Genomic DNA, 26,094 nt, shown 5'->3' on the forward strand with positions numbered 1-26,094 from the left:
AACAATAAAAACTAAACAAACCAGCATCTTAAGTGCTCCTTATATCCCACAGCATCCCTACAGCAAACAAAGACAAAGGTTACCTTGCATAATCCAGAAAAGCAGCTATTCACATGCAAACCCTCTGCTGTTCTGCCTCACTACGAGCCCAGTGACCAGAGGACTATGGGGACTGGAGCACAGCTGGAACATATTGGGCTGGAGGGGCTGCTGGGAACACCTGGGCATCAAGGAAGGGATGGTGCCTGCACCACTGCCCTGGGCAGCCTGTTCCAGCCCTTTAGGGAAGAGATTATCCCAAATTTCCAACCTCACCCTCCCCTGGCGCAACTTGAGGCCGTTTCCTCTGGTCGTGGCGCTTGTTCCTGGGGAGCAGAGCCCGACATCCCCGGCTTCAAGCTCCTTTCAGGCAGTTCAGAGATCAGGTCTCCCCTCAAATATGGGCCGACATACTTGGGAAAAATATCCTGTACACTTTGTAAGAGAAGAAGATTATTTTTCTTTAAGAGTGAAACTTGCTTTTTCTTGTCAATCTCACAGCCCGTTTTGCTTACCGGCAAAAAATCCAGCTGTGTTTTTGCCCCGCTTGGCAGCACCAGCCAGCACCTTGCAATGAATAATACATATGCAGCTACCAAACAGGTGGGAGAGCAATTGCTCTCCAGGAATATGTGATGGGGGCTGAATTTCTGAACACATCCTGAGCATTCAAAAGCATTTGGTAGGGAAGGGACACGAACTCACTTCCAGTGTTGCTGAGCAACTGAGTTTGATGGAAGGAATCACTGGAACAGTCAGGCTTTGAAACAGACAAGTGGCCAATTCAGGAGGTTGGTTCAAGTTCAGAAAGGAAGGAACGAATCAGAAAGAAAAGCTGCATTATTTGACCAAGAGACCACGGTTTATCATTCTACAGATTCCTCCCTCTGAAGCAGAAAATAAATCTCCCTAGATTAGGTTAAAAAAAAAAATAAAGAAACTTATTTATAAGCTTTTCCTGCTATCCCAGCCCTTTCATTGCAGGAACAGCTCATTCTGCAAGCAATCCACATGCACTTCAGGGGTATCTGCTGTCTTATTTGCAAAATGAGCAAACAAACACAGAGCTCCATGTCTGCAACTGTTCCCAGAAGGAGAGTTTTACAGATTAAAAGTAACTAGGACACTGTAATAAAAAAAGAAACAACAAAACCCCAACACCACACCGTCTGTCACAAAGACCCAAACCCCACAGCTTCTTTTCTCTAGGTCTGAAAACTCATGGTTGTGGTTATTACTAACAAAGTATTCCAAGAGAGTTAAATGCCATTTATACGCATTGAAACTCAGCTTCTCAAAGCCATCCCCTTCAGCCTAAACATTCATTACATCAATTTATATCGACACTTTATAAAAATGACGTGCTACAAAACTCAACTTTGGATGCATGTGCCACCAAAAGCAAAAAATACTCCATCAGAAACTACCTTGATGCTTTTGATTCAGTTTTTAGGTTCTCTCTCATGAGCTTTTCTTGGCCTCGTGTGCCCAATGCTGAGCAGGAAAAGCAGGAACCAGACAAAATGGGAGGAACTGGGAAGAACTGAAAGACCAGGGTTCCTCTGAGCATACAGATCTGCCTCTGTTTCTTTTTGCAGCTCCCTTTCAGTTTTTGTGTCACTACTGCAGGCAAAACACGCCGTTCAAAGACACGGGGAAAGGAACAGTGGGCTGTTTGCAAAGTGCAGCGAGGTTCCAAAGCTTGGAGCATGGCACTTACTGTTACAGAGAGCTCAGCAGGCATTCAAATTGGGGAAAACTACAAAGAAAAGGGTTTTCTCCTCATCAGAAAGCCGGAAAATGTGGTTTGGAGACAGACAACAGCCACGTATCTGTGAAAGAAGCCAGCATGAAAGCAAAAGCCGTGTTCAGATAATAAATATCCATGATCTTTCTGGGAAAAAACTTCAGTTTCTGCTAGACAGAGAATATACCCAGCCACTTGATTTCCATACTTGCAAGACCTGGTACTGAAAGAACCTGACGCTCAACAATCCTTTGTTTATGTAATGACTGAGGAATATTGGACTTCCCTTCATCAACAGCCCCTGGGAAGACAGGAGGAGTTCCTGGTGTGAGGCGAGAGGATTTGCATAGCAGTGACCCAGGCGCTGCCCGGGTTTCTTCCTTCTATTTGCAGCCTTTAGGCAAAACCAGGACACCAGCGGGGGGAAAATAAATCCCATCCCCTGGCAGAGCTGGTCTTTAGCAACCGAAGTGCTGGAAGTACCTCACAGGTGTTGCTCTGTGCCAGATTCCATACATCAGTTTATAATATCCTATATAATAATGCACAAACTGGACCAGTTTCGCTGCCCTCCTTCCTGCTCAGGAGGGGAAGGAAAGTAATGTCCCTTCTGAGCTGTCACTGGGCAGAACGTGCTGACACCAGCACAGGACGCGGAGCACACAGGAGGCCAGTTCTCCAAGCAGCTCGGACCGAGCAGCAGCTGATCGGAGCTGATCTGGGCTCTCACCTGTGCTCGTAGTGATGGGAGAGGAGACCAGCAGAAGGCTGGATGTCCACCTGGCTGATGGTTCTGATGGGCGACTGGAGAGGCGTTTCAGAGTTCTGTGAGCGAAAGGTGCTGAAGTCGTGGGTTCCCAGCAGGAACTGTGCTGCATCCTGCATGGCCGGCACGTTCAGGGGGCTGAAATTAAACCAAGAGTTAAAGGAAAGGAGCATCAGGCACTTAGGTGGATCAAAGTCCAATTAATTGATGAGAGGCTCGAACCTGGCACGCAGATTTAACACTGCAGCATTGCAGAAACATATTTTGCAAGATGGAGTTTGTCTTGCAATAGCCCAAACCACAAACCAAGATGCCAAGCGGCCTGAGGTCTGAAGATATTCCAAAGGCCAGGCTGGAGGAGGGGTTGGCAGGCACAGGCTTTACACAAACCTTTATCCTGCTGTGCTGCTTCTAACAGTTCATTTCAAATAACTATTCAAATCGCTAAAATCCTTCACAGTATCTGGATCCTATCAACTGTAAAAGTTGTTGCCAGGTAAGAAAATATCAAACACTACGATGGTTTTCCAAACCTTGGATTTGTAACAGCCAGAAGATGAAATTAGGAAGTAACACAAATGGAATGAGTGAGAAAACTATCAGAGATGAAGCCAGTAAACCCAAGGAGATACAGAAGAAAGGGCCAAGGGTAAAACTCAGAATGTCAAGTGTCATCCAGAATTCTTCATTTGAAATATCTAGGTCTGCTCAAAATAGTCTCAAGCAAAGGAATTTATATACAGAAAAGAAAGTCAGCGATTTAATGTTAGGACAATATCACCTTTGTTCCTCTTGTAGGACAGTTGAGATTACATTTCTTTCATTACCTGCAATCACTATTCCAACAGTGGTGATGAAATTACCATAACTGGCTACAAACCTGTTCCTCTATAATGTGGAAAACTCCAGTATGTTTATCTCAGTACAACGTAAACTAAAGGACAATAACAAATTATCTTTTGGGGTTTGTTTGTTTTTCCCTCACCCACTGTTTATCAAGCCCTAAGTTTGGTTTTTTAAATGGCACTGAATTTGTTTTTCTTCCCTTGCATATACAAGCACTGATTTGTTATGACTCAGTGGCTACTCCAAGAACACAAGTGAATTCTGAGCTCGATACACTGGTTTGTTATTGTAGGGTTGCTCAGACTCATTGGCTTTCACTATTCAAACACACAAGCACTCGGGGAACGAGAGAGCAGATTTACGTGCAGCCATGTAAAATAGGTCTGGGGGAAAAAGAAAAAAGGCATTTTCATTCTTGACGGCCTGTGTGGTCACACCTAAAGCTCTGAGATTCGCATTTCTGCCCGTCTGCATCACATCAGAGCGCGGCTCCTCCAGCCAGCTGTCTGAATGGCTTTGCTGGATGAACGGGTGAGGTCGGCTGAGGAAACGCTCCTCGCTTCCACGGGGAGGAAGGTGAGGGACTCTACCCAGGGTTATGGGGCATTTGAGCAGCGCTAAGTGTGTTTATCGCAGGTACAACCAGCAGTACAATTAAAAAGAGCCGTAAGTCTCAGGTCTCTGAACACAACTCAGTGCAGCTGCACTGATTTCAATGGGGAAATCTTGTCAATATGAACAGAGAATGTGGCCTCACATGTGGAAATTACCCCCTTCCCGCTCCCCCAAATAAGCCAACCCCTTCCAGGGCGTGGATGAGGTTTAATAGAACACACTCACCCTCCCGGCGGAGCCCAGCAGAGATTCCTTTCGAACACGGGTATTTCGGAATGATGATGGCAGCCCATCAACAGCCGATAAACGTAGGTCCTCGACAGCGCCGAGAAGCGTGCGTGGAAGCTGCTGGCCACTCGGTAGGCGTTCAAAATGCTGCCGGGACAGAAGAGAATGAGTGTGATGGAGGGAAATTTCACACATTAACTCAAAGGCTTTCACCTGATCACCACATAGATGGGAAATGAAATGGATTATTTGAGAAACTGCACTTACAATTAATTAAATATTACGCTTTCCTGACCGTCAGTGACTGACCAGGGACCAAGGATTCGCACCTGTAGGATGTCACAGGCAGCTCTCAACTAGAAGAAGGCAGAAGCGCCTTGGCATCACCCCTCTCACCAAATACACGGTGAAACAGACTTTGGGTCATCTATCAACACGCTTTGGGGATGCTCACGCCATCACAAGATTGATTGGTCCTTCAGTTCAGAAATGACAACGGATAGTACTTGTTCTTTGTTGCAAAAGCACCTCCCAGCCCACCAAATTGTGCTGCATCTGGCTGAGTTCCCCCATTTTCCTCATCACACTTAAGCTGAGAAGCAGTGATTTCCCAATGCCAGCTGACTCCCTCCCTGTCCAGCTGCAGCGCACACCTTCCCAACACCTTCCCAACACCCTGCCCTCCTGCTTTTACAGAACCACGGTCCCAAACATGAGTGGGAAGGACTCCCCCAACAACAGACACCTCCGTGCTCCCTCTCCAAGGCGGCTACAGCGCATTGGAGCAGATGGAGATGGTTGAAACTGGGTCACTCCCCTCCCACCTCCCCCCACAACCTCCAAGACAAACAGGACTTTGCTGCAGCAATGAAAATAAAGGTGCATCCCGCCGTCGCCTACATTCGGTCTGTCTGAAAGCGGCAGAATGCGGCGCACAGGACGCCTCCTGGGAGATGTTTCACGTCTGCAGAAAATGGCTTTTGGGAACGTTCGTGTCTGCTCGTCTTCCACTGACTCTGGGCAGGTAACTCAAGAAGCAGCTTTCTAGGCAGCTGAACTCCCCTGTTTTTCTTCTATAAGCATCAGGGAGAATTTGCCTTGTTTCTCTAAGCCGACACCACCATTACCATCAAACGCAGACAGCCTGAAAGGCAGAAGGGAGGGTACAGAGGGAAAAACACCCCTTGTCAGAGGGGCAAAACACCCTTCCCTCTGGCAAGGGAGAAAGCACAGCTCCCCTTGGTTCTGCTCCTCCCCCAGAGCGTTATGACTGAGCTTAACCTGTCAAGCAGCAGTTTTTACTGGATTTGATTCTCCCTTATGCCAGAGTACTGGCTGCTCACCACGGTGCAGCAAGGAGTCACTACTACACCAGCATAATCCTCTGCAGGTGTCACTCTAGACAATATCTCTCTTTAGAAGGTAGTTTTTCTCCTGCCGTGTGCCTTTCTGTCTTTGGAGTTCGACATAGCGAGAAGGGACCCAAGGCAGCCAAAAAACACAACAGCATTTGGGGTCAAGTAATAGACAGAGCTATTTATTTGTTTTAAAAAGGTTGGTGCTTCGGGGATTTTTGCCAGCTCAAGCGCCGCTGGCTCACAACCCGCGACTGCCAACGCTCAGACCACAGAACAACAAATGAAAGCTGAGCCACAGGCCTCCACCGAGATCTGCAATAACAAGCCCAGGAGATTGCTGCACTGCTACAAACTCACAGCAGAAATGCAAACTACATCCCCCAGGCCTGCAATGGAGTCTGAACCCAGGACCTCCAGCCTCTTCTAAACACAGTAATATAATTATTACATTTACTTTCCTCTGTCTACATGCCTCCACAAGCATTTCATCTACCTTGAGCTTCTCTTGTTAATGCCTATGTAATTTTATTAAAGAACCATCCTTTAACTCTCTCTGATAGAGGGATTCTTTCAGAACAGCCTATTTGTGCTCACATGATTCTTCCAGGCAGGCATCCTTTCCTGCCTCTCCCAGCATTTGCTACCATAGGCTCTCTCTAGCTCAGAATGTTTTTCAAGCATTTATTCCAGCAGCTACATTTCAGGTCTTGTTAAGGTTCTATTTTTTGATAGACTGCTGGTAAATAAAGACTCTGGCATTCTTCAGCTTCTCAACAGAGCCTGAATTTCATAGGAGGTTGAAGGTAAAAAAGCCCAAAGACATCTAAGTAGAAATAGCAATGTATTAGACACAGAGATGTCTTCCAGAGGTACATCCTGCTCTCTGCACTGACAAGAGAAACTAAAGGCCAATTTGCAGGAGGTGGGAGGAACCCCAGCTCTGTCTTCTTGTCACCCGGACAGCTTTTATTGTGCGCTTACAAAACTGAAACCAGAAATAGAAGGTGCGAGTCTGCGCTATCACTGTCCCTACTTAAGTGACAGCAAAGTCCTCCTGAAGTTACTCCATCCATGCAACACACTCTGATCTTTGTGGATAATATCCTTTCGAATACGCTTTGCAAATCTAAAAGACAGATCAGTTGACAGAAGAGACCCATCACGCTATAAAGATGGTTATTATTGCTGATGATACAGTCAGCCAGATTGGAATCTTGTTTCCCTTCCAAGCTCTATTGACAATAACGTGTTCTCACAAAGATCCCTCCCTCCATCACTCCCTGCCTGCAACCACATGAAAGTGCTGAGTTTTCTCTTGGGCATTAGCAGAGAATTCTTCTTGGCAAAGTAATATTTGCAGAGGGAGGGGATGCTTGCTGAATACGCTCAGACTCATGCCCGTCACCAGGCTCCTTAATGGAAAGCAGCTGAACCATTTCTAAAAGGTTCAGCCCAAGGGAGGAAGGAGTGGAGCCGACTGCATCCTGATAGACTCTCTAACCGCTCAGGACCATATTGATTCTGTCGGAGAGATTCACCTCCTCACGTGTACCCGTCAGATCTCAGCGCGAGACCAAAATCTTTCGCTGTTTGTGAGATCCCACTGCTCCCTCCTTTTGGAGGTGCTCTCCAACTTAAAACTTCCTTCAGCAGCGATCCTGTTCGAGCTGAGAGTGATCAGTGGAGGTATCACAAAGCCAGCTATAACTATTTACCTGTACAACTACTATTAATAGTACAGAAAGCGGCGGGGTCACACCAGCAGCTTTGCTCTCCAGGACAACTTATTCCATTAAAGCCAGACAACACAACTCACAAAGGACAAGCCTAAACTCAGGGGAGAGACTGCAATTCAGCGGCTGGTGACACATAGAACAGACTCATTATTGCAGAGCTTCCCTCTGGCTGTAAAACCAGCTCGTTTTGACTCCTAAACAACTGCTTTAGTCTTTTAAGGAAGGAAATGAAAACGATGACCTACTTCATGTTCCCTGTTACCGCTAGAGCATCCAGAAAGGGTTTGACTTCCAGCGTGTATAGATTCTGACCTAGTTTTCTGTCTGAGCAAAAATAACCACCAAAACCCCACATAAGTCAAATGCTATTTCAGAATCTCTATTTTTTTTTTTTTTTAATTGACACAGCAGTCTGGAAAGAAATCATCCCCAGTCCCAGCCAACAGCAGCTGCATTAGGCTCTTTACACATATGTCAAAGAAGGTGAAAGATGTCAAGGGACAGTAACTCACAGATGTTCAGCATGCAACTCAGATAGCAAAAGAGAGAGAGGTCTGCTGTGTCCTGGCCTCTCTCTGCAGAGGAATCCAGCTGCTGCTTTAGCAGGGCAGCAGAGGAAATGGAATTGTAAGTGCAAAACCATCAATCCAATATTATCATGCTGATACTCAATCTCAGGTTTGGGATGTGTGATCTGGTTTGTTCCTGGCTGGCTGGCTGTGGGATGTGCAGTGAAAGCAGCGACATCAGTATTTGCTTTTCCTTCTGATAACCACTGTGAAGCCTTTGCTTTCAGAGGAAGACTCAACCGACTCTGCAAACTGCTAAAACACATTTTTGCAACTAAGGTGGGGGTGGAGAGAAATTTCCCTGATGGATTTCTGGGGACTGACAGTCATGCATTTCTAGTGGCAGCCAGAGAGGGGAAATGCTGTTCCCAAACCTGTCTGAGGGCTGTCAAAGCAGCTGTGAGCATCCAGGGAGAAAGGGCAGTAAAAACAATATAAACAACAGCCACTAACAGGAACTATGTGCCTCTAGTAGTGAGGCTCTCACAGAGCCTTCCTGACCTCAGATTCCAAGGATTTTACTCCCTCTTCCCCCTCTGATGACTCCCCTGGTGCTGGTTCGGAAGGGAAAGAACAGGAGATCATTGCTGCATTCCCTCCTATCTCCAACAAGCGCAAAATAAACAGATTTTGACTTGGCACCAACTCACCGGATTGGCTCAGGCTTCAGGTGGTGATTAAGACCTAGGACAAGCTGTTTCTCATTAAATATCGGCTTCCCCGGTGCCCTCTGGATGTCCAGGTGAGCAGCGTTGCAGAGCGCGTGGACGCCCGTGTCTGTTCGGCTGGAGATGTGGAACTTGATGGGAACGACAGGCCTCAGGTTCTGCGCTGCCTTCTGAAAGCCAAAATGAGACGGAGTCATGAATAGTGGACCCGCTTCGAGCTAATCAGGAAAAAACACCCTCCTCACTAACCGCACGTCTCCTTATTGCTCACACAGAGAAGCTATTGGGAGTTTTACCACAGGCTGCAAAGGGATGGGGAAGAGCCTGTTTGGGGGGCTTCTCCAGCACCAGTGGCTTCTCACCTTCTGTCCCAAAAACACCTCAAACAGAACATCCAAAAATGCCACATGAGCTTCCACACATGTCCAAAATAAAGGAAAAAATATTCATCTCCCTACTCTTTGCTTTAAATCATTGGGTGAGCGGGAAGGAGGACAGAGAATCACCCATTTAAAGGCAGACACCACCCCTGCAATCTGCTGCAAAGAACTGGGCTCAGATCTTTAAAGAGCTGCAGAACCCAAGCGTTAAAGTGATGGGAACAGCACACAGGGATGTCCGAATGACATCAGCCTGAAGGAGCTGGGGCTGCATCCTTTGCTTCCAGGGCAGGCCAAAACGGTGTAAAATATTATGGTTTATTGCTGCAGGCAGAAGTTCTTTTCCATCCATGAAGGGAGCAGGGTTGCAGAGGGCAACGTGCTTCCATTAATTGCTGAGAGCAGACAGGGAGCCAGGGGACCCGACGAGTAGTAGCGCAGCACTGATGTAATGCATTTATTAGTCCCGCTGAGAAACAGAAATACAAACAGATCTAAGAATCAAGACACAGATCTCATACAATACACCAGTATTTGAGGAGCTGACTCTGAGCTATTCCAGCAGGTACAAATAACCACCAGGCGAGCACACGACACTGACAGTCACAAAATGGAATTTCCTTATATTCGTTGCTTCCACAGTTGCATTAACACAGGACTTGGCTGATCCCCAAGAGTAGTTTTCTTCAGGAGCAAGAGCTGCCTTAATATTCAGGTGATGTCCCCCTCCCGCTAAGACCTCTGCCACAGCAAGGTTAAAGCAGAAAATGACAAATCATATTTATACCATCACAGACTTCAAGTTTATTGGAGCTAAAAGGCCCTAAAATCACACTGCAGCTGAGATGTACTTTAAAAATTAGTTAGAAAACTATTGCGACCAGATGAAACTTACTATTAACACAAGGGGAAGGACAGCGATTGAGATCCTGTAGGTTCCACATATGGATTTTGGCAGAGATTTGCTGGAGAATCCACCTGTGGCTACGATTTCTCTTCCCCTTTCCCACCTGTTCCTCTCCGCACAGCGGGGTTTTGTCCCCACACTGTTCCTGCCTTTCCTTTCTGCCCACAAACAAAGCGCTGGAAAAACAAATGAGTGAATTACCACAAGCTCCTGCTGGGAAAGTCAATAAAACCCCGCTAAATAAGTCATTAATACAGTGTCTTTTAATCAAGATGCACACACAAAAGAGAGAGAGCGAAAGAGATGCTAACACAGTTAATTAGATGCTATATATTTAAGGGTCAGGAAGTTGACTAGAAATGTTCTTTCCTGTCTCCACTCCTGAGTAGTGAACCCAGCAGTGGTCTTTATTCGATTTTAATTTGGTACCAATAGTGAATAAAATTTGAACTGCTGACTCACAAATACCTTCCAGACTCCGACTATTTGAGCAGACGGGATTCTGGGCTTTCAGAAACTTACCCTCAAAATGCAGAGGGAAGCCAGGAAAAAATGTAACTGAGCTGCAGGGGAAGGCCTGGGAAACAGAGCAAAAATGACCCCAGCCTTTTCCCCTTCCTAATCCTTCTATTTGGAGTTCATGTGTGGTTACAATGAAAATCTTTATTTATCACCCGTAAGCAGAGAGAAGCAGCCAGAAATTAAATAGTCTTCTGCAGTAGACCTCGGCTTGTGCCTCAGCAATTCATCTTAAAGAAGAAGCTGCATTTTAAGAGCAAAGTTTCTGCAAAGATCTGTTTGGGTTTTGCAGGCTCCACCCTTCCTCCACCCTCTTTTCTCATCAGGCAAAAACCAGCCAGTGAGAACATAGCGGAGTGAGGGCAGTGGGAGAAAAAGAACAGGACAGAACACGGAAAACATCCTCTTCTCTTGTTATGGGCTTGGAGAGGTTTGGCTACGGCATTCCCTTGGATCCCACACTGCATCTCATTTCCATCACTGCAGCTGAACCAAGCTGGATAATAAGAACAGTGGATCTCCTCTTCTCCATCAGCAGGAGCTGAGCACTATGGAAAGCAGACTGGAGAGGAACAGAGGATTGCAGACTCCAACTTTAATATTTCATTTACATCCCCTTCTAATTAATCTCCTTAAAGAGAGAATTTCTGGACTGCTGAGTGAGCTTGCAGCAATTCAGAAATTACCCCTTCACCTATGCAAATATATGTGTACCATCCAGATGGCCTCTGAGGTCTCAGCAGGCCTCCCAGCTGGTACCTGTTAGCACAAGCAACAGCTACTCACTTCAGCAAAAGGTGCTACACAGGAAATCCTCCTTTGCAGTAGGGACATTTGTAAGAATTGAGGCTGACGCACCAAGTTCTGCATCTCGTTAGCTTCCACAAGGAACGGGAGGGAGCCAAGTCACAGGACTCAAACTTCCCGATCTGGGGAACCAAGGTCTGGAATTTTGGTTTGGACCCATCTCTAGCAAGCTGGGCTTCCAAGTGCTTCCAGACAAATACGTTGCCTCCAAAAAAGAAAGAAAGGATTGTCTGCAAAGTTTACCCCCCTCAAAGATATTTTAAAAGCTCCTTCAAATAGCTACATCTGTCCCTGAACTAAACCAAGCCTCAATTTCCCCTAGACAGCCCCAGGGCTCTGTTACACAGCGGTGCTGTGGACTACAAGACTGTCCATGTCCCGTATGATAAAGTGCTTTATGGTGACAAAGGATTATGGACAGGCCTTCTGCTCCTGTCCAGCAATTTTACCCTGTCACACAGACACCAGCCCAGGACACGTGTAAGGTCACAGTTGTTGAAACACGAGGTGTAAACCCCACAGGTTATCTGCTTGTCTGTAACTGCAAACAACTGTCTGAACATATTTAGGATCTCATCGCAGATTTAATTTTGCCCTTCCTGGCTTTGGAAAGTTGTGAAGTTCAAGGCTGCAGAGAAATGGAAGAAGATAAATTCCTACAGGCCCCAGAAGTTTTCTATTAAAGTTACTTTAAGACTCCCCATGTGGTTCTAATAGACACAGCCCTGCTCAGCAGTGCCCAGCATCAATACCACCACATGAAAGCAAAGCACATATCCCAGAACTGGCCTGCAAAGTGCTGATACTGTGAAAAGACAACACCAAATAAGTTTATCTTTTTTTTTTTTTTTTATTCTTCTTTTTTCCTTTAATCACCCATCCTACCCATTCGCCTATTAAAACAAAGTTAGTCAGATAATGCAAAACAACTGCCGGGCTCACCCAAAGTCCGGCGCCTGGGGCTGAGACACTGGATGGTTCAGAGGATTAGATAAATGAGATAGAAAGTCCTTTGGGGCTCTTCTTTCAAGATCTGCAAAGTATTTATACACTTTCTCCACAAGGGTCTCAGGCAAGAAGCCATACAAACACACCCTGAGAACTCTTACTCAAACCGTAATTCATCACACATTCCTCCTGCAGACGGCTTAGCAAGAGCACGCAAGAACTATCACCCTCGCTCAGTAAAACCGGGCCCAGCGTGGAAACGTCTTGGCTGTTGTCACAGAGCGGCTGGGTGGGACAGCAGGTCTGCTCCCGGAGCAGCTCTTCAACAGCTCTGATCCTTCACAGGATTGTGGTTAGTGCACACCGAGCACAGACCATCATGTGCAAGCATGGTGGGTGCATCACCTTCAAACTGCTACGGTTTGTGATCTCAAGTGAGACAGTCTGACCAAAAATTAGAACACAATAACAAAAAGGTACGATCTAACCTAAAGCAAGCAGTTCCAACATCTTCAACAATCTCTTCTAAACAGGCACAAGCTTCATTTGTGATGCTTCTACGACAGGAAAGAAAAATCATGCAGCTTCCTTTTGATGGGATTCACCTGCTCTGCTCAAATAAATGCAGTTCAACAGCAGCTTGTAATTAATTACAGTTGCATTATCCAAACATCCAGGTGTGCTGAGCGTTTACGCTATGCAAGTGACGCACCATATACTCGGCAGTGTAACAGCGGCTGTTTTGCTCTCCTATTGCACACTCAGCCCAAGCCCAGACAGCACTTTGGTCCCAAAAGCCATTTTTACATCCTGGAAATCCCTGGGAGCAGCGCAGGAACAACAGCGATGACAGGATCATACCTTTTTTCCTCCAGCAATTAGAAGAACCCCAGAAGAATGGAAAGGAAGCATTCTTTTTCCTTTGGAACAGTGGATATCCTGCTGTGCTTTGTGTCTGAAAACATCTATCAGAAACATCCCCTCCCAGGAGCACACAGCATCCAGCTTCTAAATCTATAAAGGACCTAGACATGACCTAGACACAGAGCAGCTAAGCCTGCTCAGAACTGAGACAGTTCTACGAATGAGCAGAGGCAAAGCCACAGGTGCCAAAGAAGCTCACGTGCTTAATTGCCATCAGGTAATATTTTTCCTTGATAAAGCCTGTAGCTCACCAATGTGACCCTAGAAGTTTAATTTTAATGACACTACGATTAGCGAGGACCTACCTCCAAGTAATTCTGGACTCCAACTACTGACTGATCATTCGAAGTCTCCATGACGCCACTGCAGAGCAAAACAAATGCAATAATTACTGATATGTGCCAAGAGCCAAGGACTTGATACAGAGTCCACAAACACATCCAGAAGTTAACGGGAGACAGTCATCAAACTGCTATTGAGTCACCTGGATCTTTTTACAGAACTTACAAGGACCAAGCACTTTGATGAATGGACAGGAAAGGAAATGCAGCAGTTATTTGCAAGACAGGAGGATGGAAATAAAAGTCACCCTTCAAATGTTACTCTCTGGACTCGCCCTTAGATGGAGGGTGACATGTTGGGAAGGTAAGGCAGACAAATTACACTAGAAAAGAGTTTGCAGATGAAGTTATTTCGGGGCCAGTTGCAGGTCCCTTTCTTGCAGGCCCTGTGGATTTCATAAAGGAGCTAAAAGACCATGAATACAGATTGTGAATAAGTTCCTTCTCCACTGCAGAAGTCACAACCATTCCCAAAAGCTGCTGAAGTGCAGAGAGATACGTCCTGAGGCTAAACCCAACCTACCTTGTGAAGTAATTTAGGTCAGTACCCACAGTGCCACAGACCATGCACTACAAAAGAATTGTGGGTTTTGGCATATGATGGTATTATTCTGCAAAATCCTCATGAAGATAGGCACAATTCCATGAGTTGGAGATGCACAAGTTCTCCCACAGTCTTTTTTTTTTTTAATGTATAAAAGCATAGCAACACACTGGGGTGTTTAGGGCCTCAGGAAACCCAAGCTCAGCCAATTCTGCAGGTCTCTCAGCCCACACATCCCTTCACCAGCATCTCTGGAGGTTTCTGAACCACTGAGCACCGGCCACAGCACCGAGTGCCCAACAAACCACCCCCACTGCAGGAAATACAGTCACTTACCCACCCCCCCCGAGCCTGAGACCACAAGTTTCCCTTGTTCTCTGTCCTTTGATGTTTTCTCTTTGCCCATTTTATGTATTTCCTGCCCAAAATATCCCCTTAGAGACAACAGCACACAGTCTGATTCTCTGTCTGCTGTCCCCTACTCAGCCATGGATTTATCACCCAAAACACTCACCCACCCTTTCCCCAACCCCTCCTTGTAGCTCTCCCCTCACACATGGCTGACCAGGCAGCTGAGGCACCTACCTATATTTAGTGCCAAAGTACTGAAAGAACACTAGGTACCGGGTTTGGGGGGAAACCATATTTGCTCCCCACAGCCCTCCGGCGGCTAAGGGCGCCGGCGGGACCCCGGCACACACGGGCGGCCTGCCCGCCCCTCGGCGCCGAGAAGGGCAGGGCCTGGGCCGGCTTCCCGCCGGCGGCCCGCCCCGCTCCGCCCGCTTCCGCCGGCGCGCCGGCTGACGCGAGGCCGGGGATCCGGCGGTCGGAGCGGGCCGCAGGGCCGGGCCCCTCGGCGGGGGAGTCACCACGGCCGGGCTGCTCCCTGCCGGGGATTTTCCTTTTGCCTGGAAGGAAACAGTGACAGACTGAAGGTGACCCAGGCAGGGATCACCCGGGAACAAACCCCTCTCGAATCCTCGGCTGTGTGTTCTCTTCAGTTTCACTGCAAGCAGAGATTTTTCAGCAAGCGCCCGCTTTACCGTTTGCCATTAAAAACCACCTGAGCTGGTCGCCTCCTTTGTTTGTTTCTTGTCAATTTCTAAAGGAAATTGATCCCTTGGGCTGTTCCAGCGCAGTTGTGGAGGCTTTGGTTGCCCAGAGAATCATAGAGAACCATTTTGGGTGAAAAAGACCTTTAAAATCACCGAGTCCAACCCTTAACCCAGCACTTCAAATCCACCTTTAACCCACCGCTGTGGACCAACAGCACCAGCTCCTTTTCCCCTATAAACCAGTAAAAACAATCACCCAACTCATTAGCAAAACAGGGAGAGCAACAGAAAAATCCCTGCCCCCCTCGCACAAATCTGAGATCTGTTTTGAATGCAAAAATCCAACCAGCTTTCAACTCGCACAATGGCATCCAGACTCTATTATAATGAAACTGATGAGTTTCAGTTTTAAAGAGGATGGTAATTTCTAATCCCTGAGCTTGTGCACACACACACAGAGGCAGAAATATCCACACGCCTTCATCTGTGCTGGAAGAACCATAGAAAAATTGTATTGATCTGACTTTTATGAAGCAGAGGCCACAAGAGGTCACCTTGCCCCTTCTCCTGGACCAGGGTGATCAGCGAGGATAATTCCTTTTCCTCAGAACCTTCCAGTGCCTCATAATTGTGTTAAATAGGGCAGAATTTTGCTCTTGACTGTGCCTGACAAATGAAGCAGGTCAGGGAAATCAAATGGAAATGGGAAACTGGTCTAGAGGTGAATTTTAGCTGTCGTTTGTGTATGGAAATGGCACCAAACATGTCATTTCGTTGCGTTTCATCATGGTTCAGTCCACAGCTGACATAAGGTTTCATCATGACGTTTTGTCATGGACTCAGATGCCCCTGGCCCTTGTGTTCATCTGACTCTGCGTTAGGTCCGTATTACACAGGCTGCATTTTCTTAAAACATGGAGGTTTACACTTCAGGCCATTCTCCCAGTCTTTGATTCATATAGAACTTGAACAATGTGGTTTATACTGTTCTTCTGTCTGTGATGCTCGGTGGGCGCAGAGTCAGAACGAAGACCACTGTAATTAGCGTCATTTGTCCATGCCACATCACATTGCTCAGTCCTGCAGCAAACATGATCAGTTCTGCTGGACCCACAAGCGCAGATGTCTGTCTGTCTGCCTTCCTTGGGTGATTACACTGGCTTCGGAGGAGTTACTGTAGATTTAGTGCATGGCAGCAAATCCACTGCGCACAGAAAATTAAAAGCTAGATTAAGCAGTAACAGGATTGATGCCAATCCTTTTGACACTGCTGCTACAGAATCGCACCGGGACAGTTTGATGATTCTTTTTTTTCCTGCAGCGCACACAACCCCATGCCAACCCTCCGGTGCAAACGATCGGAGCTAATTGCTCAACCGCACCAATTAGCGTGGGTCGGTGCGCGCTGTCACGGCCACAAAACACAGGCGTCGGTGTGCGAGAACCCGTCCTCACCTACAAACAAAGCGGGACGCACCGCCGACCGAACGGCGAAGGGAGCCGGGGGCAGCCTGCGGGGACACGGCGACACCGCCCCTTTGCTCGGAGGGGACCCGCGAGGGGACCCGGCCCTGCGCGCCGCGGGGAGGCGGCGTTGGGCGGCGTTTGGCGGGCGGCGTTGGGCGGCGTTCGGCAGCGTCCGGCGGCGTTCGGCGGCCGCGCTCGCTCATCCCCGCCGCGGCGGCGGGCGCGGGGCGGGAGGGGGCGGGCGGGCGCTCGGCCGAGTGCGTCCTGGGGCCGCTCGGCGGGCGATGCGCTTCCTGCGCTGAGCGCTGAGCGCGGCTGCGGCCCGAGCCGGCAGGATGACGGTGGAGTTCGAGGAGTGCATCAAGGACTCGCCCCGGTTCCGGTAAGCGGCGCGGTGTCCCCCCCAAATCCCTCCACTATAATCCCCCGCCGCCCCGTCCCGGGTCGCGCAGTCCCTGCGGCGGAGCAGCGGGCGAGGGGCGCCGGCACGCTCCGCTAATCGCTTTAGGCGGCGGGGGGCCGCGGGAAGCCGGGCCGGGGGGGGAGGCGATGGGCTGCGGGGAGGAACGGCCTCCGGTGCCGCGGGAAGCGGGGGAACCGGCCCGAACGACCCCCGGTCCCCGGGCCTGCAGGCGGTGCCCTCGGTGTGCTGCATCCCGCCCCTCCCTGTCCCCCTCTCCCCCCCCTGATTTCGGACGGTTTTGCACTTGAAAAATGACTGATTGTAGCGCCCATTCGTGAACTGGCATCACCCCGTAGGGATCAGCTGGACGGTGCTGATTTAAACCGCACCAAGAGCCGGTGCTGAGAAATACGGTCATTTTTCCAGGCGACCACATTCCCATCTCTCGGAGGGTGGTTTTTTTTTTAGCGGTCTTGAAGGAATCTGGGCTCTGACAACAAAGACTCCGTCTTGCCTGTGCTGGGTTTCAATCAGGACGTTTCCCAAATGCCCAGGGCTGGAGAGGAGCCGCCACATTCTGGGTCCAGATGCTCCATTGTGCCAGGAGCATCCTGGTGTCTGGATGGGCTGTGATGTCCTGATGCTATAAAGGGCAGATCAGAGCTTCCATAAGTAACAATCTCCTGCTGCTTTCAATGCTGTGCCTGGATGGGGACAGACAGAAAGACAGACAATAGCCTGCAGAAGCAAGTTGGTAAAGGGGAAAGAGTTACCAAGGGGTCCCTCCTTCCCTGTAGACATTACTTGTCGCTCCTTCCCAGAACCTTTTTGTTTATTAAATAGAGCAGTTCGCGTCTTCCTTTAAGTGCATTTAAAAATAATTCTGATACGAAAGGCTGCCGTGGTGTGTTGCTGGGGCTGCTCGGAACTATTGCCCGTTTGTGTATGTGTGTGTGGTTGTGTACAGCTGCAGGTAACGCGAACACCTGGGCAAGAGCATCCTCTTACCCCGCATGTGCGAATCCGTAGGGCTGTGGAAAGGGTCCTCCTCCACACATTCAAATTTTAGTTGCGTGGTAAGAACCTGCTCTTTCTTGTTCCAATCCTGGTTCTGGAAGTCTGAGGGGCAGAGTCATGCGAGATGACAGGCTGGTCTCATTTGTGGGCCTGGCTGGCATTGGAATCACTGAAGTTTTTAATCAGTTAGATGCACGGACAGGTTGGCAGAAGGTACGAAGCTCCTTCGTTAAACCTCTGCTCACTTAGCATCAATTAGAATTCATCCACCCCTTCTTTTTGCCTTTTATTGACTGTCATTTTATCCTATTGTGCTGCATGTGAACTGTTCGGTGGCATCTTTCCAGAGCAGTGACTTCACTGTCCAGATGTCTCGCTCCACATGGCAGTGACCCTTTTCCTGGTGACGTCAAGATTGATTGATATGTTTATTTATTTATTTTGCCTTTGGTGTGTGAGTGTGTGTGTGTGTGTATGGGCTTCAGGCCAAGTCCCTTAGCATGCAGGCAACATCATTCTGCTCTGTCTGCTCCATCCGTAAAAACAAAACAGCTCTCAGAGCACTGTGTTGGACCTTTATCAAAAACCAGCTATTTAAGCATGGAATTATGAACTATTTCCCAAATGGCCAGACACAGTCTGCCTGTTACGGGGGGAAGAGGAGATTAGACTGGAGAAATAAGCCTCTGTATTTCAGGAGGGCTGATATATAGGTAGCAGGGGAATATATACACTATGAACACTTTGAACAGTGAGAAAATACATTAGTAGGCCCAGGGCAAAAAAGGAAAAAGAGCACAAAACAGAATTCTTCAGACTTTCTCAAAGGGTACAGATTTTAGCCTTCTTGTATACTTTTCTTCCTCCCGACTGTTTAGTTAGGTCTTCCGTTATGATTATTTGTTTGTAATATGAGAGAGAGAATCCTTATATAAGCGTAAGGCATAGAACTTCTTCCATAGTGCATGGGAATCTTACAACTGTGAAAGCTGTCGAACACCATACAAGCCAAACTATACACAAAAATACAGATAATGATGAGTTGAGAGGAGGTGGTGTGTAATCCACTTTCTCAACAGAGCCTGAGACAGGAATAGGTGAAGTCCTTTGCCATAGGAAACATCTGGAAGAGGCAGAAATTCAATCCATTTTTCCCATAGCGGTGCCTGAGCAGAACTCGCCCTCCCTTTCCTGCTGGCACCCACTGAGCCCCTTCGCACGTCCCAGCGCAGGGCTGTGCCACATTCTGCAATTGGCTTATTCCAAAAGCAGTGAGCCTTTGAGATAACCAAATCGTTTCCTTTTCATTACGTGCACCGAGAAAAAAAGCTTCCAAAAATATTGTACAGGCATCAACAAACACTGCGTCCCATAATAAGGCTACCAAACTAGTCTACTTTAGCAATCAAATCCAATTGCATGTCAAAACACTCCAAATCGGTGTACGCTCCATCCCTCGTTGCTTTTGACTTTATAGGGACCAGTTGCTACAAAGAAAACCTAAAAAAATTAGTTACTTAAATATGTATAGATCCTTAGATTGGTAGATAAGCCTTATTTCTGCAAGGCATCTTGTAGAGACGTGTATATTCAATCCCAGTAAACAAGTATAATCGCCTTGAAAGACCAGTTCTAGTGCATTTGAATGCAACCCCAACAGATACCGTGGCTTTCCTGTCCCGGCCACGCGGAGCTCCTGTTTGACTCGCAGAGCCCGGGCAATCCAGGAATAGTTGGGAATTATCCTGCTCCATGAGGATGGTCCGGAGTGGTGCCCATTGCCCTCGCACATCTCTCAAGCAGCAGCACTCGATGAGTAAATTTGGCTCCTATTTGCAAAACTGGGAGTCCTTGGGCATCCTGCTGACTCCTGGCTACCTTTGTCCCCTCCTTGCTCGGGGAAGACTTGGTGCTAAGGGACACATGGGGACATCGTTCCTCATTCTGGGCGCTTTAGGAACAATCAGGAGGACGAGGGGAAGAACAGGAACAAATTGCAGAGGTTGGAGTTTACTGTGGCACTCCCCGGGTCACAGAAAACCCCAAACGCCTCTGTGGTAATTCCCACGGGGGAGGGCAAGAAGCGGTTGTTTTCTTTACTAACATCGCTATTGTTGTTGGTGTTTACTGACCTTATTAATCGGGCTCGTTGTGGGGTCAGGGTTACCCGCTGTGGAGATGCTGTGACTGCAGCACGACAACTCGGGATGCTGGAATCTTCTCCCAAGAAGATTCTTCTTCTGTACAGAAGACCCTGTACATGCCCAGATTTTCACTCAATCACAATAAATTATAATGTAAATAACTACACCTGCAAAGAAAATGAACAGGAAAAACACTGAAATTTGGGTATTACTTGCCTATTCCTTTTTATCCCTCGATAATGTCCAAATTCTTTAAAATAATCATGATTCTTACCTTTTTTTCCCCATAGGAAAACACAGGCACATGTAGAAAATATTTTCTCTTACTGGAGTGTTTCAAACAGAGTGGGAAGAACTAAAGCCCTTGATCAAACTGATCTTGCTGAGTCTGATAACAAATCGAATTATACAAGCTTAAAGCTGGCAAAACCAGTTTTAATGCTTCCATGATGTGTGAATGCGTGGTAGCGAAGGGCTCTGCAGAACAAAACCCCAGTGGCTTCTGTGTGATCTGTGTCGGTTGACACCGCACACCATGGCAGGATGAGGTAAGCCAAGTTTATTAGCTTAAGTAACCTGGAAGCAAATTGAAATTACACCCAGGGTGGCCAAAGGAGGAATCTTCCTCTGTTTAATTTAGCAAAAAGTGCACACGCATTGATTGGAAATGGGTTTTTGTTGCACAAGGCTCCTTATGTAAGCGAGATCATTGCCGGTGGGTGCGTGGGGATGCGCCCACACAAGCTGCGCTTTGAGTCACACTGATGGGCACAATTGCCATCGCTCGCTGGTTTAGTTGCACGGGAGATCAGATATTATCACATAAGCAGCATGATACTATCCGTATCAATCATAATACCTGTCTTGATCTGTTTATTCTGTTTCTTCTCTCTTTATCACTGCACTTCTAAAGCTATTTTTTTTTCCCAAGATGGAACTGCCCAGACTTCAAAGCTGTGACTTTGCAGAGGATGATATTAAACTCTGAAATACAATCTCTCAGCCTGCTCGTGGGAGCTTTAGCTCGTCAGTTTGATGGCACAGCACAGGGACAAGGGAAATTTTGATATTTCATAATTTGGCTATTGACCATGTTACTGGAATAACATTCCTGTAACACACCTTGCTTGGTTACAGTGCGCAGCCTGTAAGGACACTTGCAAACTTTGAAATGTTTCTAGTCATCTAGCAGAGCATTTTCTGAGCTGGAAGTTGCTTGGTTTCATTTTCAGCAGCTGTTCCTCTCTGTTGTTCTGCTGGCTGGGACGTACGTGGCTACAGGGCGATGAAAATCACCTTTTTGTCAGTGATAGTCTGACATTCTCCCCTCTCCCTGGCTCTCCTGGTTCCCATGAGATGAATTTGAGGAGCTGTTCAACCTGAATTATTTTTGCAGGAGAAGTTTAATTAATACAAAGGGTAAAACTCCTGCTAGGGGTGGGAGTCAGGACTATGTGTCCTCAAAACCTTCCACAAGGATCCGTAGCCCTTGTGCTATTAGGACGGCCAGGAAAACCAAGATCAGGCATTTGCTAGTTGCTGGTTTTCTACCTGCAGTAAAGAAGGTGAGAGGGTTGGGAGTTAGATGGCAAAGCTTGCTAAAAGGAATAAAACCAAAAGTGCAATAACCCTGTGGTAATTAGACCCAGAGGTAATCCGGCTGAGAGACGCTGATGCCAGCTTATCCGTGCTGTTGAAATTATCTGTCGGAGAGTGGCCCGTTCCTCCTCGGAGAGTGCCACATGTCCTGATAATTGTGCTTTGCCGCTTTTCCCGCCACCACGCGGCGTCTCTGGATTGCAGCCCCGGTCCTCGAGGGGCTGCAGCGGCCAAGGGAGCGCGTAGGACGGGAGTTCAGTTTGCATTACTTGGCATGGCTCATTCGTGTGGACTCTGGGCAGGCTCCTGTTCATTTCCACAGCCCCTCTGTTGCATTTTCCTTAGTGAAGAGGGACAGGATGGAAGAGTCACGCTGTGTGTCTGAGTCAAGAGCCTGTGCAATAATTAACATTTGTGATGACAAACCACGCGCTTACCTTCATTTCTTTGTGCCTCCCAGAGGCAGGAGGGCAGCGCAGGCTCCTGGAGTTAAGCTGGGCTTTGTTTTGGTCTCGGTAGCATCACCAAGGCTGCTCTCCAGGCAGGAGCAGCAGTGTGGTGGAGAATCCCTTGCCCGGAGGAGCTTGGACCGTGTGTCTGGCAGCTCTCCCTGGCCGGCATCCCCTGCCAGACACTCTCTGTTAGTCCGGCTGCTTTTGGGAAGTTCCGAGCTGTCAGTAGGGCACTTCAGCTCTGACCTATAATCGCTGGATAAGGAATAAAGCGCTGTCTCATCTGCTAATGCACAGACCAGGGCATTGTAAATTCGGCTGCAGCTCCTGAGTTAGTCAGATACACACTGGGGGATCTTGCAAGTCTGTTTTGCAACTTAAACAGCATCTTCTGATTTGTAGGATACGTATCTTGGGGTACAGTGAGCCAAGAGACCCCATTCAAGTCTCATAGTGAATATATTGAGGTCAAAGACTTTCAGTTTGGTATTAGGGCTTAACAGGGTAACAGATGAACTCAGGGTGGGAAGTGTGTGCTGGATTATTCGGGGTCAGGAACAGCGTGAAGGTTGAGACCTGTAATCAGAGCTACAGGAACGACTTTGAGTCTGGATGCAGCCATCTCCAGGCTCCATTCATCCTGTCTGATACGGTTTGATGTGGCAAACGTGGTTCAGATACACGGGGCTGGTGAAAAAGCCAGTTTCCCCACCACCTGGCAATTTCTTGTAGACATTGCAAAATAAGTTTATGTTAATTCCTGCAGCTAAAAGCTCCCTGGAACTGCTCACCCTGTAATCGAAGCATCCTGAACTGCTCTGTTCTCAAGGGTGGTGGAAGAGCAGGGATGGGAGGAATAAAAATCACAAGTTCTTTGTAATCCCAGGCTTTTCTGAAGTGGCAATGGTCCCTTTAAAACTTACTTTCATAACACTATGAAATTTTAGCCATAATATTAATTTCTTTTTTGCAGCAGGAAGGCCAGTGGAACCATGAGCTTTTCTGGCTTCCTAAGCACTGGCATTACTTAAAAATACCAGGCTACTGCTAACTTTCTAAGTCTGGTTATCTGGGATAAAGAAAAGAGCCCTAGAAACAGACTTGCAGTCTGAGTTTGTTGAATTTTGGGGACAGGGCAGAATGTTTCCCTGGAGCCAAGCACGCTCGCTTGCTTGTTTGCTTTCTCCTCCACATCAGGGCTGTGCTCTGATTTTGGATGTTACACACACAGGTTCTTGGTTCTTCCCGTAATTAACGTGGTTGCTCTCTAATGCAAAACTTGCTTTATAAATGGGGCTGGAGGAAAGGAGGTGAATAAAATAAAGCAGTTTTGGCTCCATGCTGACACCATGCTGCGTTTCTACTTCTATTGCAAAGGATGAGAAAAGAGGACAGGGTTTGCTGGGGACTCTGTTCCAAGCCTAAGAAGGCTCAGAGTAGAGTCTTGAGGTGTTTCTTCTACACATGCTGGGTGGGGAGGAAAGCGGCTTTGGTCCCGTGTGTGTGAGCAGAGCCTGGGCATGCAGGTAGACCTGGCAAACCAGGTGAGACACCACCAGCACGGGGCAAAGACGTGGCGAGTAAACCGCACGTGTTGCTGCGGGAGCCGCTCGCTCCTCCTTCTCCCAAAAGAAGATAATGAGGCAGGATAATTGCGCCGACACAAACCACTTGGCAAAACGCTCTCTTCTTTTCACTTGGTGCCCTGGCTTGCTGGAGAGGGTTTGTTTTAAATGGGTGCATCTACAGATCTTTTTGAGTTTGCGTGTCTCGTTTTGCCAAGAAGATAATTCAATTCAGAGGCTTTGGTTTATAGGAAGGAAGGAAGGACTGGAAAAACAATTCATGGCAAGGTTGTGTGTGTTCTCAACAGCCTGTATGGATCCGCTGAATAACCCAACGCAGAGCAGTACATTTATAGCAGTGTGTCCACACACAACCTTGCATTCCTATTTCACCTTATCTGCAGGAGAAGTTTATTTGCTTAGGTGCCAGGGCTCTTCTGGAGGGAGCTGGAGAACATTCTGTTGCTGTGATATAGTTAAGCATCACTTAATTCACTGCGGAATAACACACACATACATGGTCTTGGAGTAAGTGTTCCAGTACAGAACTTTTGCTGGATAGAGCAAGGGAATGGCTGAAAAGCAAAGCGGCAGATTCATTACAGCGGATTAGAGGGATGATGTCAGAGCTCATGGGTGGCACGTCCCGGAGTGAAGTGCTCATTCATTCCTTAAATAAGCATAAAGTGGCACAGTCTAAACAGATTATATAATATCAGCGAGTGAGATAATCCGTTCTGCGTGTACCCAGTCCGCTTCATCACACTGCAGCGAGGCTTAATCATGCCTGCGCTCTTTATTAAATGCTACTAATAGAAACAGCATGTGTGGACATGTGTGTGGGTGCATATGTGCACATGCAGTGCTTCTAAGGGATAGACACATCCACCTGTCGATAAGGTAAGAGGATGTTTTATGGGAATAAAATTTAGCTGTATGGCCTACACATACATGCATTAGGATGCAGAGATACAGACACAGAGCTTGTAGTTGTTTCTCAGCATCCAAGCAGCTGTGCCTGTCTTTATTTAACTGTGCACAGAGGAGACTGACATATGGTTTTGTTTGCTAAACCTCTGACCGATGGGCTGAAATACACAGTATGCTACATGTGTAGGTTTTACAGATATGGTCCGCATGTATAGCTAAAGTACATCCATGGACACAGGGAGCGGCTAAAGGAGCTTTATCTGTACTCCTTTGGCAAAGGAAAATTAGGTTATGCACATATACACACTTGTGACTTGCTTTGAGGCTGTTTTATGCCCTACACTTGAGAAGAATACCAGCCTAACCATCAGCACAGTCCTGCTACATTTGCAGCATTGGGGTAATGCAGAAATCTCCGTAACTCTTGAAGAATGGCTGTTTAAGCATGTTGGCTGTTCCTGCTCCATTCTAGCTCGGTGAAACAATGCTGTTTCCCACGGCTCGGCTTCTCTTCAGAATCTCACCCCTTTGTTCTCTCTGATAAACCCAGTTTTTGGCAGGAAGGCCGGATTTGTCCCTGCACAGTGCCCCAGGATGTAGGAAATAGCAGGAGGCCCCTTTTCCTCTTCCCTTCCCCTCATTTCCCCCCCATTTCCTCCCCACTTCCCGGCTTTTCTTGCACCATCTGGAGGTTGGCGCTTGAGATGATGCTGTCAGATCTGCAGAGAACATCCTACCTGGAGGCTGGAGGAGGAGGAGGAGGCAGCAAGCTGACATTTGTAGGAAGATGCCTGCCTTAAGTGTTCGCAGTATAATAAAACCAGTTCTACCAGGTTGAGTTTAGGCTCTGGATGTGCCACTGACTCATCTGAATTCAGAGATAATGCATAAAATGATGGGATGATGCCAGACTGGTAAGCAGGACTGAGACACTGGAAAACTCCCAGCTGATATGTCATAGATGTTGATGAGATGAGAAAAGGCTTCTCTCAGAAGTCAAAATTCATCTGGCCTCACAGACTTTAATCTTTGCTTGTGTTCACCACAGTTATTCATAGTTTAATTCTCCATGCTTCTCTTTTACCTGCAGTTCTGAGCTGTGTGGGTTGAGATGAGATGTGTGAGATGCCAAGAAATCAAGAAGTGGAGGTTTCTAGGTAAATTTTCTTTGTGGAGGATGGATGTCTGTGAATCTTCCAGGGCTGGACCCTGTTGTTGTGACCCTTGACTTTGTTCTTCAGGGTTTTTTCTGCTGCTGAGCCCTGTTATGACAATGCCAGCTCTGTTCTCCCTTGCCTGGGCCACATCATTCATTACAGAGGATGTATTAATTATTACTCCAAGCAGCACTGGTCCCTGTTTCCTGCCCATTGATTCCTTCTACCTCCAGTATTTTGACTTCTTTGTGTGAGCTTGGGAATTTCCTCCTTGTAGATGAGCCTGAGCATCCTATCTCCAGACCAGGGTCCAAAATACCATTGGGAATGCACCAGGACAGTGAGGCTCATCCTGCAAGGATG

At 47.5% G+C, this 26,094-nt stretch overlaps 2 protein-coding genes across 3 annotated transcripts in view; one reads left to right on the forward strand and one right to left on the reverse strand.

Moving 5' to 3' along the window:
* Positions 1 to 14,701, reverse strand: part of PUSL1 (pseudouridine synthase like 1) — a 26,484-nt gene extending 11,783 nt beyond the window's left edge. The window contains exons 1-5 of the mRNA XM_065037916.1: positions 14,528 to 14,701; positions 13,363 to 13,420; positions 8,555 to 8,742; positions 4,239 to 4,388; positions 2,517 to 2,690 (exon numbers count right to left, since the gene is read on the reverse strand). Coding sequence (XP_064893988.1) covers positions 2,517 to 2,690; positions 4,239 to 4,388; positions 8,555 to 8,742; positions 13,363 to 13,420; positions 14,528 to 14,586 — 629 coding nt within the window. The 5' untranslated portion in view covers positions 14,587 to 14,701. The remainder of the gene's footprint in view (positions 1 to 2,516; positions 2,691 to 4,238; positions 4,389 to 8,554; positions 8,743 to 13,362; positions 13,421 to 14,527) is intronic.
* Positions 14,702 to 16,402: 1,701 nt separating this feature from the next.
* Positions 16,403 to 26,094, forward strand: part of ACAP3 (ArfGAP with coiled-coil, ankyrin repeat and PH domains 3) — a 62,818-nt gene continuing 53,126 nt past the window's right edge. The window contains exon 1 of one of the 2 annotated variants that reach the window (XM_065037890.1): positions 16,403 to 16,846. In XM_065037890.1, the coding sequence (XP_064893962.1) occupies positions 16,800 to 16,846 (47 nt within the window). In that variant the 5' untranslated portion in view covers positions 16,403 to 16,799. Of the gene's footprint in view, positions 16,847 to 20,556; positions 20,577 to 26,094 lie in introns of those variants that run through there. The other variant, XM_065037894.1, reaches the window with a different exon arrangement.

The sequence above is a fragment of the Columba livia genome, chromosome 21 (genome assembly GCF_036013475.1).
Source record: "Columba livia isolate bColLiv1 breed racing homer chromosome 21, bColLiv1.pat.W.v2, whole genome shotgun sequence".
NCBI classification, from domain to species: domain Eukaryota; kingdom Metazoa; phylum Chordata; class Aves; order Columbiformes; family Columbidae; genus Columba; species Columba livia.